This window comes from Schistocerca cancellata, chromosome 2, assembly GCF_023864275.1.
Source record: "Schistocerca cancellata isolate TAMUIC-IGC-003103 chromosome 2, iqSchCanc2.1, whole genome shotgun sequence".
NCBI lineage: Eukaryota > Metazoa > Arthropoda > Insecta > Orthoptera > Acrididae > Schistocerca > Schistocerca cancellata.
The window spans coordinates 830,641,882-830,654,604 of record NC_064627.1 but is presented as its reverse complement, the minus strand read 5'-3'; the positions used below and the strand labels follow the sequence as shown (position 1 = coordinate 830,654,604).

Genomic DNA, 12,723 nt, shown 5'->3' with positions numbered 1-12,723 from the left:
CGTGTTTTGGTTTCCTACACACACTGTGTCCTGGTGTCCTATCTATCTTCCTTTTCACCAGGACATCCAGGAATGGAAGTTGATTATCTTTCTCTAGTTCCACTGTGAACTTAATGTTGGGGTATCTTGAGTTCCTTTGGCCAAGGAACTCATCCAGTCTTTTCCAGCCATGTGGCCAATTGACGAACATGTCATCAATGTACCTGAAGAAACAGGTCGACTGGCAGGCAGCAGCTATAAGTGCCTCATCCTCAAATCTCTCCACAAAAAAGTTTGCCACTACCGGAGACAAGTATCCATCGCCGCTCGTTCAGTCTGTTCATAAAACTGGCCTTCACATAGGAAGTAAGTCGATGTTAAAATATGTTTGCCTGGTGGGTGTGGACCTAGTACAGAACGCCTTGGCATGGCCACCACTGGGGAAAACAGTGTCAATGGGCACAGATGGAAAACGGAACACCTAGAGATAAATAGCTCTCCCATAAATGGCCACAGTGGGCCTGGACAGCATAAGAAACACCAGGCACTGCTCAGCCATAAATATGGAACACGGTCAGCTTGTCAACCAGTCACAGGGAACACCTGATGAAGACACCGAATTACAAAATCGAAATACTTTGTTGTGAAGATGCAGAGCACCGGCAGTACAACGAATTCCATGAGATGACAATGCAACATGCCACTGAGCCACAATTGTTCACAATTGGTTTGAAGAACATGCTGGACAATTTGAACGAATGATTTGGCCATGCAGATTGCCTGACATGAATCCCACTGAACATCATTTATGTGACACAATTGAGATGTCATTTTGTGCACAAAATCCTGCACTGGCATACATAATTGTGAAAGTGTGGGCTTCCATCACCTGAAGAAATATTGAGCCCTGCTGCTCCTGTACTCATATATAATTGCAAAAGTGCAGCTGGTGCTGAGCCCATGTCATGTTGAGTTTCTGCACTACATCAGGTAAAATGAGGTACAACACAATATTATCCCATGACTTTTGTCACCTCAAAAAAAAATAAAAAATAAAAAACAAATATAATAATAATAATAATAATAATAATAATAATAATAATAATAATAATAATATATATGTGTGTGTGTGTGTGTGTGTGTGTGTGTTTTTAAAGAGATTACAGTATGAACACCTGCATTTTGGTTTGAGGAGACATCTAATTACAGTGTTGAGGAAGGGCTTCTGAGTAACTTAAACATACATTCCAACACTCCAGAGACCACAAATAATCACCAGGGAACTCCTGAGAGGTTGGTTCAATGTGTTACAGAATTCTGGTGAGGGACACTTAAAGGAATGAATTTTAAGCCACCAGCTTGCAGCCTAACATAGAAAACTCTAGCACCAGTTCCTTTAAAAATGCTACACAACCTCTCTGTGTGTGTATGGAAGTGGTGGTATTTCCATTTTGGAAAACTTAAAGGGATTTATTGTACCAAATGTGTCTATTGTGCCATTAGGGTTGGCATAGGTCATGGGCATCCACAGAACTTTTCCAAAAGGGGGCAAAATTCTAAAATTCCCAACTTTCATACAACTGAATCAGTGTCCTGAGAAAATATCATGCTCAAATAACTAAATATGACAAAAAGTACATAAATACTTCAGGTTACTGGTAGCTGTCCACTTAGTATTTTAAGGTAGATTGCTTTGGTACCTAAAAGGTAAGTGGCTACACCAAACAGAGTTTGCGGAGAGAAATGAATGGTTACATAATCTGCGGTTCAGTAGACTAGCAAAACAATCAATTAGACATGGGAGTGTGCTCTTTGGGTGTCTGTGTATGTGTGTACTATTGCCGCAAAAAGAGCTAGTGCTCGAAAGCTAGTATGAGTGCTGTTGCCTGTTATGTGTTTCTCTGTTCCACACATTGGTCCACTGTTAAGGAGTGGTTGTCTTTCCCATATTTAAGTATTGCTCCATCCAGAAATTTCCATTATCATTAAACAATCGTTGCCAGAAATTCATTAAAAACTGTAATAAACAAGAAGCCAGTATCCAGATTACAGGAGGGAGCAAGGGCCCCTTTTGCATTTGTTTCATATGACTGTGGTCAAGATATTTAACGGCCGGAGAAGGCACATGGGCAGGTAGCTGGGCTGGCCCAAGAGGCTTAGTCAGGAGGCAATGACTTACTTTCGTTGGTGTATAGATGTAACTCTTGCCACAAGTGACTGATGTGGGAATTCCACCAAATCATACTTATAAACATTTAAAGGGGGTATTGAGTGGCAGAAAGGCACAATGAGAAGTACTGCTGAATATTACTCAGCTATCGGACAAAGTCATCCATTGGATGTAGACAACAAAATTCCCACATACTCATGTAAGCATAACTAACATGCATAAGACCACTGTTATCTCCATGAACTAAGGCAACTGTTCTATTCCATAGCGAATTTTCAGTTGTATGTTTTCACAAACATTTAATGCTTATACCACTAACTAGATAAATTATTTTCTAAATTTTCCCATTTTTTTCTTAATATTAAAAATTCACGGGGTACTTTTGTCTTAGGTCAGGAATAGAATATTCACTTTAAAATTATTTTTTATGAGAACCTATTAATTTTAAATGTATAGTGTTTGATATAATTTTTACATGCATTTGAGCACCATCTCCTCTTCTTTCATCTCACCCTCTTTGGAGAATGTTGGATCAATCATTTTTTGTGTGTTGTTCTTTTCTCAGTACCCAGTATTTCTTCTTTCTTCATTTCCTTTCATCTTCCGAGAGGATCTGTTTGGATTTTGGTGTAGATCTGTCTTGGAACCTTATATTTTCATCTTTAGTAATTAATTTAGCTGTTTGATTGATTAGTGATTTTTTTCTGAAATCTTTAATTCTACTGGGTCTTTCTCAGTTTCTTTATTCCAACTGGGTTTTATTTTGTGGCTACGGAAAAAGTCAAAAATTTGTTTGGTTCACCTATTAAAGTTCATTCTGAGAAGGTGCCCATAAAAATTTATCCTCCTTTTTCACACTGTATCTGAAAGTTTTTCAATTTTTTTGTAGAAAGTTTCATTTTTGACATACTATCTTATTACCTTTGAATTTTGGTCCTATGACTTTCGTTAAAATTTTTCTTTCCTTTATCTTAAGTTTCTCCATTTGGCCTTGGAAGTTCATGTTTAGTGTTTCTGCTGCATGCAGTGCTTCTGGCTTAATCACTGTCATGTAATGTGTAATTTTGGATCTCCAGAAAAGGGATTTTTTGTTGTATGTATCTTTTGTTAGCTGGAAGGCAATTTCAAGTTTATTTTCTCTGTAGTTCATTGCTTTGCTTTTCACAGGATTCTAACTAATCCATTCCCCAAGATATATATAGGCTGACAATTACTGAACAATGTGTGTGTAAAAAAAAAAACACACACATAAATTGCTTACAAACCATGGCATGCACACACTTTATTCAACATTTAAACGTCACTACACATATTCGGATTTAGGTTATGACATGTTCAATGCGCCTGCCATCATTGGTGATGATGTGGTGCAGACAAATAGTGAAATTCTGCATGACCTGCTGAACTGTCGGAACATCAGTGCAGTTGATGACATCCTGATTGACTGTTTTCAGCTCAGCAATGGTTTTGGTATTACTGGTGTACACATTGTCTTTAATGCAGCCACAGAAAAGGGGTCGCACTTGTTCAGATCTGGAGAATATGGCGGCCAATTGAGGCCCATACTAGTGGCCTCTAGGTACCCCAAGAGCCAAAATGTGGTCCCAAAGTGCTCCTCCAGAACATGAAACACACTCCTGCTTTGATGGGGCTGAGCTCCGTCTTGGATGATCCGCATCTTGTCGAATTCAGGGATCAATTTGGATAATGGGGATGAAATCATCTTCCAAAACCTTCATGTACCATTCGGTAGCCACCATGCCATCAAGGAATATTGCACCGATTATTCTGTGACTGGAAACTGCACACAATAGTCACCCATTGAGAGCGAAGAGACTTCTCAATCACAAAATGCGGATTCTCAGTCCCCCAAATGTGCCAATTCTGCTTATTGATACACCCATCCAAATGAAAGTGGGCTTTTCTGTTAAACCAAGCCATATTCACATCATTCCATGGTCCTATGGCTTATTGGCTAATGGTTTTGAATTTTGTACGGGACAAGATGCAGATCTTCAATAACAATTTGTCACAGTGTCTCCCAGTTCATTACCACCTGTTGAGCAGCTCATCTGATTGATTTCCTGGGGCTGGTTTGAAGCACAATGCGTGTCTTCTCAATGTTTTCAGGCATTTTTAAGCACATTGCCAACACTATCATCATGAACACTGCCCATTCTCTCAAACTTGCAAATCAAATTCTTGATTGTTAGCATTCTTGGACTGGTTGTCTTCAGCTTGAACTCAGTCACAAACTTCCTTTGAGCTCCAGTTGTGCTGTTACTGCTCACATGGTGGGCCTTCACAAGCGCTATACACTCAGCACACTGTATCTTAACATTTTCACGGGCTAATGGCAGAAGGCAACAAGGCATATGCCCATGCTAATCCCCATCATGTCCCGCGGCCAACTGTGCAGTTTGAATGTCCTAACACAAACCGTTCAGAAATTATGGTGATTTTATTACATATAGTTCAATAATTATCACCCTGTAAATTCTTCTACTATTTCAGGCTTTGTCTTGGACTATGAGGTGTTTACATGAGTTACTGACAGTTATTATGATTTTTCTGAAGGAGATGTGAAGACCTATTTTAGCTGCTTGTTTCTTTTAGTCCAAGGATTTGCTCCTGTGCTTCTTCCATTGTTTTGGCAGAAAGGGCTCTATCACCTGCAAAGGCAATGCAATATACTTTAAGGTTCTTCTTTTTGCTATCCAATCTTACAGCACTCTTTATATTTGTGTTCCATTCTCTGACTACTGTCTCAAGCAGACAACTGAACAGCAATGGTCAGAGCCCATCCCCCTGTTGCATACCCGTTTGAGCATCATTTATATGAAATTCTCATTATTTATTTTAGCCAACTGATCCAAAAGTTTTTTAAATTGTAATATAATGCATATCACTAGGACAGAATGACATCATAGGGAACGCCATTTTTTTAGGTTTGTGAGATTTGATTTATGGGCAAGTGGCCACACTGCACAAGTATTGGCACTTCGATTTTTTTGCGAGTCCACTTCACATTGTGATTTAGGGCTTTCCCACAAATGAAACTTTCATAGGAAAGTGTGTTGATATACATTCTGGAATTAACAGTTTGATCAATTAATTGTGAACTGGAGGGAAACTTTGAGTCTGCTTCTTGTGAATTTGGCTGCCTACTAGAGTTGCTGAAATAATTAGTGCCACTACAAAAGAGTTACATTTTAATGAAAACACTGTTCAAAGATATTCCTTACGCTACCTACTCATTTGATATAATCAACTCCAGCTACACTCATAGTCAAAAGTATTAAAAGCTTAATCGACCATCTTTGACAAGACACAAAAGAGAGAGGTGAGATATGCAATTACAGATATTCGTTAAAGCCATCAACAGCTCTTTCCTATTACAGACCTTACCACAGTGGGTGCTGCAAACAACCTAACAAAATGCAGAAAAACAGTAGGGCTAGGCAACATATACACTGAATTCATTAAACGCATGGGTCCAAATGCACGACAACGGCTTTTAAATTCCTACAATGATAGCCTGTGAAGTTGCATGTTACAGGAACCTTTGAAGAGAAGCAAAGTTATTGGCACTCTTAAGGCAGGGAAAAACCATCACTTTGCCAGAAAGCTACAAACCAATCACACTTTTATGCATTTGCTTCAAGATCCTTGAAAAAATACTTTATGCACAGATTACAAACTTTTTATGCAATAGCATACCAATAGAGCAAGCTGGTTTTATGCCAGGAAGAAGCTGCTACAATCAGGTCCTCTCACTCACAACCCACATAGAGAGAAGATTCCAACAACAACTCAAAACATCTGCTGCATTTATTGGTTTAAGTGCAGTCCATGGTACAGTTTGGGAAGAAGGACTACTACTCAAGGTGTACCAGCTGATTCCTTACACATTATTGCTTCATCTACTCAATGAGATGTTCAGTGGCAGATTTTTCCAAGTACATCTTAACGGGTAGTCAAGCATTTTCCATAGCCTACAAAATGGCCTATAACAAGGGTCTGTATTAGCTCCTTTAATATATACATCTCAAACATGCCACCGACGACATCTCTCAATTCATGCATGCAGATGGTATTGCCTTTGTACCCAAAGTCCAAGTTTTACTCAGACTGAGGATGTACTGTCAGAAGACCTCAGCACAATTAGTGAATATTTCAAAAAATGGGGACTCAACTCAGATCAACCAACAATGAAGTTACGTCATTTCATCTCAAAGAAGTCTTGTCATTTACTATGATGGAGACAGTTAAAACATAATCCAGGTCCTATGTATGTCAGTACCACTCTCAAGAGAATACCCACCTTCAAACAACATCTGGAAAAATTATTAGCAAAAATCAAAACTCGAACTAATCTGATTCAGAAGCTGGCCAATACGTCATGGGATGCTACAGCCAAGAATCAGCCCAAAAGCTCTTATACACTCAACCGTATGATACTGTGCTCCTGTCTGAATCAATACCTGCCATACCTACCTTGTCGATACAAAGTTAAATTGTGCAATGTGAACCATAACTGGAACCACTAGAACAACTCCGATCCAGTGGCTGCTATTACTGAGCAATATCACACCTCCCCAAACTAGATGGTTAGCAGCCCTCAAATCACAGTTGGAAAAATGTAATGCCAATCCATATTCTCTTAAATAGCAGCAACTGAGACTGAAATCAAGACATCCATCTGTAACAGGCCCCAACCAGTTCAACAACATCAACATCAGTGATCACCGGACATCACTTGGCAGACTCCGACCTCGTGACAGATCTTATTCTGAAGGTAGCCTAACAGGATTCTCTCTTCCCAGTAGACAGTGGTGCAACAACAGTTTTGCACAAAGCACCTTATCTGCAACAAGAGTCTAACTCAGTGGGAAGCTTTAGAATGCAACCAATGGAGAGCTGAAGAGCAAGTAGTCCCCCATCTGGCCCTGATTTGTCCTGATATATCCTTCAGGGTAAATTAAAAGGCGTCCACAAAGAAAGAACTCACAAAATTGTAACTTTTTAAAAATTAGAGTTCTTTTCGTAGGTGAGAGAACAGTCTCTGGACCAAACTGATGAGCCAAAATCAACTCAGGTAAATCCAATCATGCATTTATAGATAACAGTTCCAAACAAATTTAATTATAATGGTGAGTTATAAATAAATAACAACATTCAAGAAAACTGAACGTGGTTTTTTTCAAGAAGGTTAGATACTTTCCCCTTCCCTGAATTCATTATTAGCAAAGTGGGAGGGAAGAAAACAGGTAGATCATCTAACAAGAAACTGAAGAACCCCAAGATTTAAATACATTATACTCCCATAGATGCTATACACAACACATCAGTTTCCTGATATGCATCTGTAAAAGCTTGAGTGAAGTGGACAGAAACTAATTCACATCATAATAGTATGAGAAACCACAAAAGAAAATCTGAACCACACAAATCTAACAGTGATACATGAAGTCTGAGCTGTAAACAGAAAGAATGACTGGTTGTTCAAGGAAGAATGCGACATGGATGTCCTGTTTACAGCAGCATTGCTTGCACTGTTTGCTCTGTCAGATATGCACTGTGCAGCTAGTGAACACATTGCAATGTTACTTTCATTGCAACTTTCAAAAACATGAAACATGTCATCATCCATCTAATCTATTGGGCTTACAGTTGGAAGTGAAAGTTGTGAGACAACTGACAAAACAAAATTTACAACAATCACCCTCTACCAGGAACAACATTTTACCCAGTGGATGGATGCCTGAAAGAATATGGTACACGTGTGACAACTGTTTGATTTAGTGATCAGAGATGACTGTCAATGTACAGCGAAGATGATGAAACTGTTGCAAATTGTTATTTCATGAACCAAGGAATATGCACTAGTTTGTTTATGATTCATCTTCAATGTTGGAACCTTAGGGACATTCAGCTCTATTTCATTAATGTATTGTTATTGGATAATCCATTCAGTTGTTTTTAGATGGTATTTAATCCACATGATTGATGGTACTATTTAACTTTCAGACTGGTTGTGGCAATCCAACTCAATCAAAATATTGAAGCACATAAAGTGACCCAAAATGTATTCTCATCAAAAATCAGTAGTGCTACAGTAAGCATAAAGTGTGTCAGTTCTCACGTGCACCCTGTACAAAGACCAAATATACAGGGACTGAAGTTTCATTCCTACACAACAACAGCAATGCCTTAGTCTTATCAATTTTACCATTAGGCCCCTGAAAATTGCATGATAATCTACACCATGGCATAGACTATAGCAATGCGCCAGTTTCATGGTCTTGGTGCACTTTCTTCTTGACTTACATAAGCATACAGGAGCACACAGAGCCACTCATCACAGTTCTTGATTTTATGAAATTCAGCAATTTCTTCACATATAAACATGAGGTGGAAAAATTGTGATTGTAACTCTTATGTGTAACACTACGTACAAAACATTTTTTTTCCATTTATGACCTGGGCTGTATACATTCTAGATTAGTCTCCTGTTTTCTTAGCTGTTGCTTACATCTTACAATATATAATTTAGACTTGTCTTTTTATCGTCCTACATTAATTTGTGGGATTAATAAACATTGTTATTCTGTACCAAAAGAATGATGACATTACACGACACAGATTCCAATATCAAGAAATGACTACTGGATGACGTCACTAATACAAAAATATTATCAAAACAAAAACCAATAAACAGACCTCCAAAGGAAGAGTGGATTTGGGCAGAGACATTCTTGTTCTTAACATCTTCAAAAATAGGAAACTCCTGTAAACACCAGACCACAGTGGAAAGGTATGGGTTTTATGTTTTTTTGTACCTTTGACTACATACAACCAAACCGACAGTTTAAATCTAACACAGGCATCATGTTTTGTTACAGTTCACTCTGTCACCACAATCCCTTTTAAAAGAAGAGCCAGTGACGAAGTCATTGGTAAATGCAAAACGACAGTATCATAATTTTCAATACACTTGCTATATCCATTAGACCAATGTAGGTATAGTACGCAACACAATCCAAGCAGCCACCCACAAGGACTAAATAACATCTACAACTAAAATATACAGACATAAACAGTGAAAACGACATCTATGCAACATACAACATTACACTTCAAAGAAAATACCATTCACTTCCATTGCTGAGTATACCCCAGTTTTTACATATGTACTACAGTATGTTATTAGTTCCCATTTACACTACTTTGGGAACAATTTCTTTTGCTATGTCTTAGCCGAGGTTATTCCAGGTTACACTAAAGTTTATCCTTAGCAACCAAATATTGCATATTCTGATATATGTGGCAGAAAACAAAAGACAAAGTTGTACACGTTGAAGAGGTTATACAGATCATTCTGTGGCAATACCACTTGTCTTTTCCCTTACACTCTATTTCAGTTTCCTTTTAATTTAAAGAAATGGTGAAAAATCAGAGAACTGTATTTATGTCATATTTTTTTACAATACGTCCCAATTTGCACGCAGACCAACAGAGACCTCAAAATGCGTCAAATGGCCAAAATTATAACTGCAAGAGTGATCAGCAAACCACATCTCTCTAACGCTATCATGAAATCACACAACGCCACAGATTAAGGAGCGTTAATTGCCTGACACTGAGTTATCCTATCAGCTCAACTGCTGACTTAGTTTCACATTACACTGAGAGTTTTCTTGTTCTCCAAAGTGTTTGTCCTCCTACACATATTCTGCTACCTGGACTATTGTACTTCATTCCATTTTTGCATTTTTGTAATGTTATAAAGAATTCTCGTCAGTAGAATTTTCAGATCTGTTCTTTTATACTGAATGCAGTTTGCATGCATATAAAATGATCTTGGAAAAGAAAGCCCTTTCACTACTCACGATAATGATAATTCTTGTCCTGGCAAGGGAAAAAAGTAATAATAACCACTTGAGATCATCCTGCTCAGAAGTGTCTGAAAGCAAGCTGACATTCAGATCATCATACACTGTGACTTCTCGAAAAATTTCTACTTAATTGGCTGCCTGACATGATGACACAAAGGTGTTAGCAGGACTAGATAACTATATAAAATTCTTACGTAATGGGTTACTGGCTGTCTGTTACTTTAAATGTCGTGTTACAGAAACCTTCGTCACTGATCACACAAGCGCCGTATACGGATGGTAAACGTACAAGAGCTTCGATTCTCGATCTACACTGCAACTAATCTCATGAAGAACGTTAATAGCAACATATATACACCGATGCCCATAAGTTTAATACGCTATCACACTACGCGAACAAAGCGAGACTTTTGAAAAATATATGTTATAAAGAAGTTCAATACTGTTTAAAACAATGGTAACATGAAGTATATTCAGAAAACAATAGTGGTGCACATGCTTAAGAAAATTAAAGAAAGCCAATTAACACCGGCAAAACTGTATCAAAGAAATATTAAATTACAAATCTAAAATTATTTCTTACCCAGTGAGTATTCTTATGTTTGAATCTTCTTTGAAACCTCAAAAAATCTGACACCCGGCACGGATGCCGACAAAACATAACATTGAAATTCACAGCCATAGTGGTAAAATAACTGTCACGTTTTAAAAATGTTTTCCTGATTTACAGCAGACGACCTGTTTTGTTGTTAATAAAAGTAAAACAAACAAATATCGCAAAGCACTTCAACAGTTCTCAAAGAGAGTACGTATGAATGCTAAACATCGATTAGAGCCAGGATCACACAAGCAAGTGAGCCGCGACAGCTCGTGGTATACTATAGTGGCACCACAACCCAATATATGTTAGACTGTGGTGGCACTGTGAATTATACCTTTCACGCAGGGCGCTACAAATTCTACGTAGTTGCAAACTTTCAATATGACGTCAACTGAGATCAAGTAGGTGGATATTAATGCTGTAGTGCATGAGTTACTGCTGTGACACCTAATACAAGAAAGACGAAACCAAAATTAGATTTCACTCAGGGTAAATTAGCAGTTACATACACATTTTTAAAATAAAAGAAATAACAGTCGGTGATGAAAATGCTACGTGTTATAGCAAACCAACCAACAGTTGGCCTGTACACATCTGTATACACATCACTCTTCCTAGATTTTAGAATGTCGGTATGTCGAATAATTCTAATTTTTAGTTTAACTGTTGCCACTTCACGCTTGGGAACTATTTCCCACATACAATATATATTTTATAAATATATATTCACTTATGAAATTTGTTATTAACAATTCGAATAAATTCAAAAGTAATAGCAGTGTACATGGCTACAACACTAGGAGAAAGGATGATCTTCACTACTACTCAAGGTTAAATCTAACTTTGGCTCAGAAGGGAGTAAATTATGCTGCCACAAACGTCTTTGGTCACTTACCTAATAGCATCAAATGTCTGATAGATAGCCATATAGCATTTAAAATGAAATTAAAAGAATTTCTTAATCGCAACTCCTCCTACTCATCAGATGAATTTTTGGATAAAGTAAGTGGGTAATTTACCCAAACCCCGCAAAAAATAATAATAATTAAGTCTCATGTAATATTTTGTGTAATGTAATAACTTGTATAGACACCTTTTATTAATTTGACACATTCCACAGCATTATAAAGTGTCATATTCATCATCTATGGAACAAGTACTAATCTAATCCAATTCAAGTCACAGATGAGAGCACAGCGTAGAGGTGATGACTAGGGGGAAGGAGAGGCAGAAGCGCTGATGAGGGTGGTCTGGTGTAGGGTGTACAGATGATAGTCACAGAAATGGGAGGCTGCATGGATGGTGTGGCCCCCACGGGTGAGCATGGGAAGGGGGAGTGGGGCAAATGTATCTGGTGGGTCTGTGTGGAGCTCAAGGTAGTGTGATAACTTCCTGGAAATGGTGTTCCAGGGACTTAAGCGTGACTGTGCAATCACGGTGGGCGCCTGCGACTGCCAGCTCCTTGTCTGTAAGTGTGAGGCTAAGATCCTCCAGGCAGAAGCATCAGACATCAAGCAGTGTCTGGAAAGGAAGGGATGCAGTCGCAGGGGGAGGAGGATTTGGAGTAGGGGAGGAAGCCACCACAATGGTATCCATATTAGGGGGCTTGTCAATGAGATACCAAGCAGGTTTCAATAGGTTGATGAAGGTCGTGACTGGCTTCCTGTTAAGCAAAATGTCATACGTTTTGCAGCTACATTGGAGAATTCTATGTGGGTCCGAGAATGGGGGCTGGAGTGTGGCAAGGACAGTATTGTCATGCAGCATGGCATAGTCGCCTGTGGCTAGATCTGTGGTGAAGAAAATTTTAGGAGGGCTATAGCAGGAGGAGGAGAGCATGAAGCTTGTCAATGTGACGCATGATGCTGTCAACCAAAGCCAGAAGCGAGGCTGGCGTGGGGGGTAGTTGTAAGAGGCAAAATCACCAGGGAGGGATAGTGTCTGGCCATATCAAATCTCAGCTAGTGAGGCACTGGGGTCTTGTTTATGCACTGTGTGGACACCCAGAAACACTCACGAGAGTAAATCTTACCCATGGCACGTAAGAATGGCCTCCTGACAAGCTCATTACCTTG

General features: G+C 38.7%; 1 protein-coding gene across 1 annotated transcript in view; it reads right to left on the bottom strand.

Moving 5' to 3' along the window:
• The window catches only part of LOC126162723 (5-methylcytosine rRNA methyltransferase NSUN4), a 76,386-nt gene extending 65,538 nt beyond the window's left edge, over positions 1-10,848 (bottom strand). The window contains exon 1 of the mRNA XM_049919385.1: positions 10,631-10,848. Coding sequence (XP_049775342.1) covers positions 10,631-10,729 — 99 coding nt within the window. The 5' untranslated portion in view covers positions 10,730-10,848. The remainder of the gene's footprint in view (positions 1-10,630) is intronic.
• Between the last annotated feature and the right edge of the window lie 1,875 nt (positions 10,849-12,723).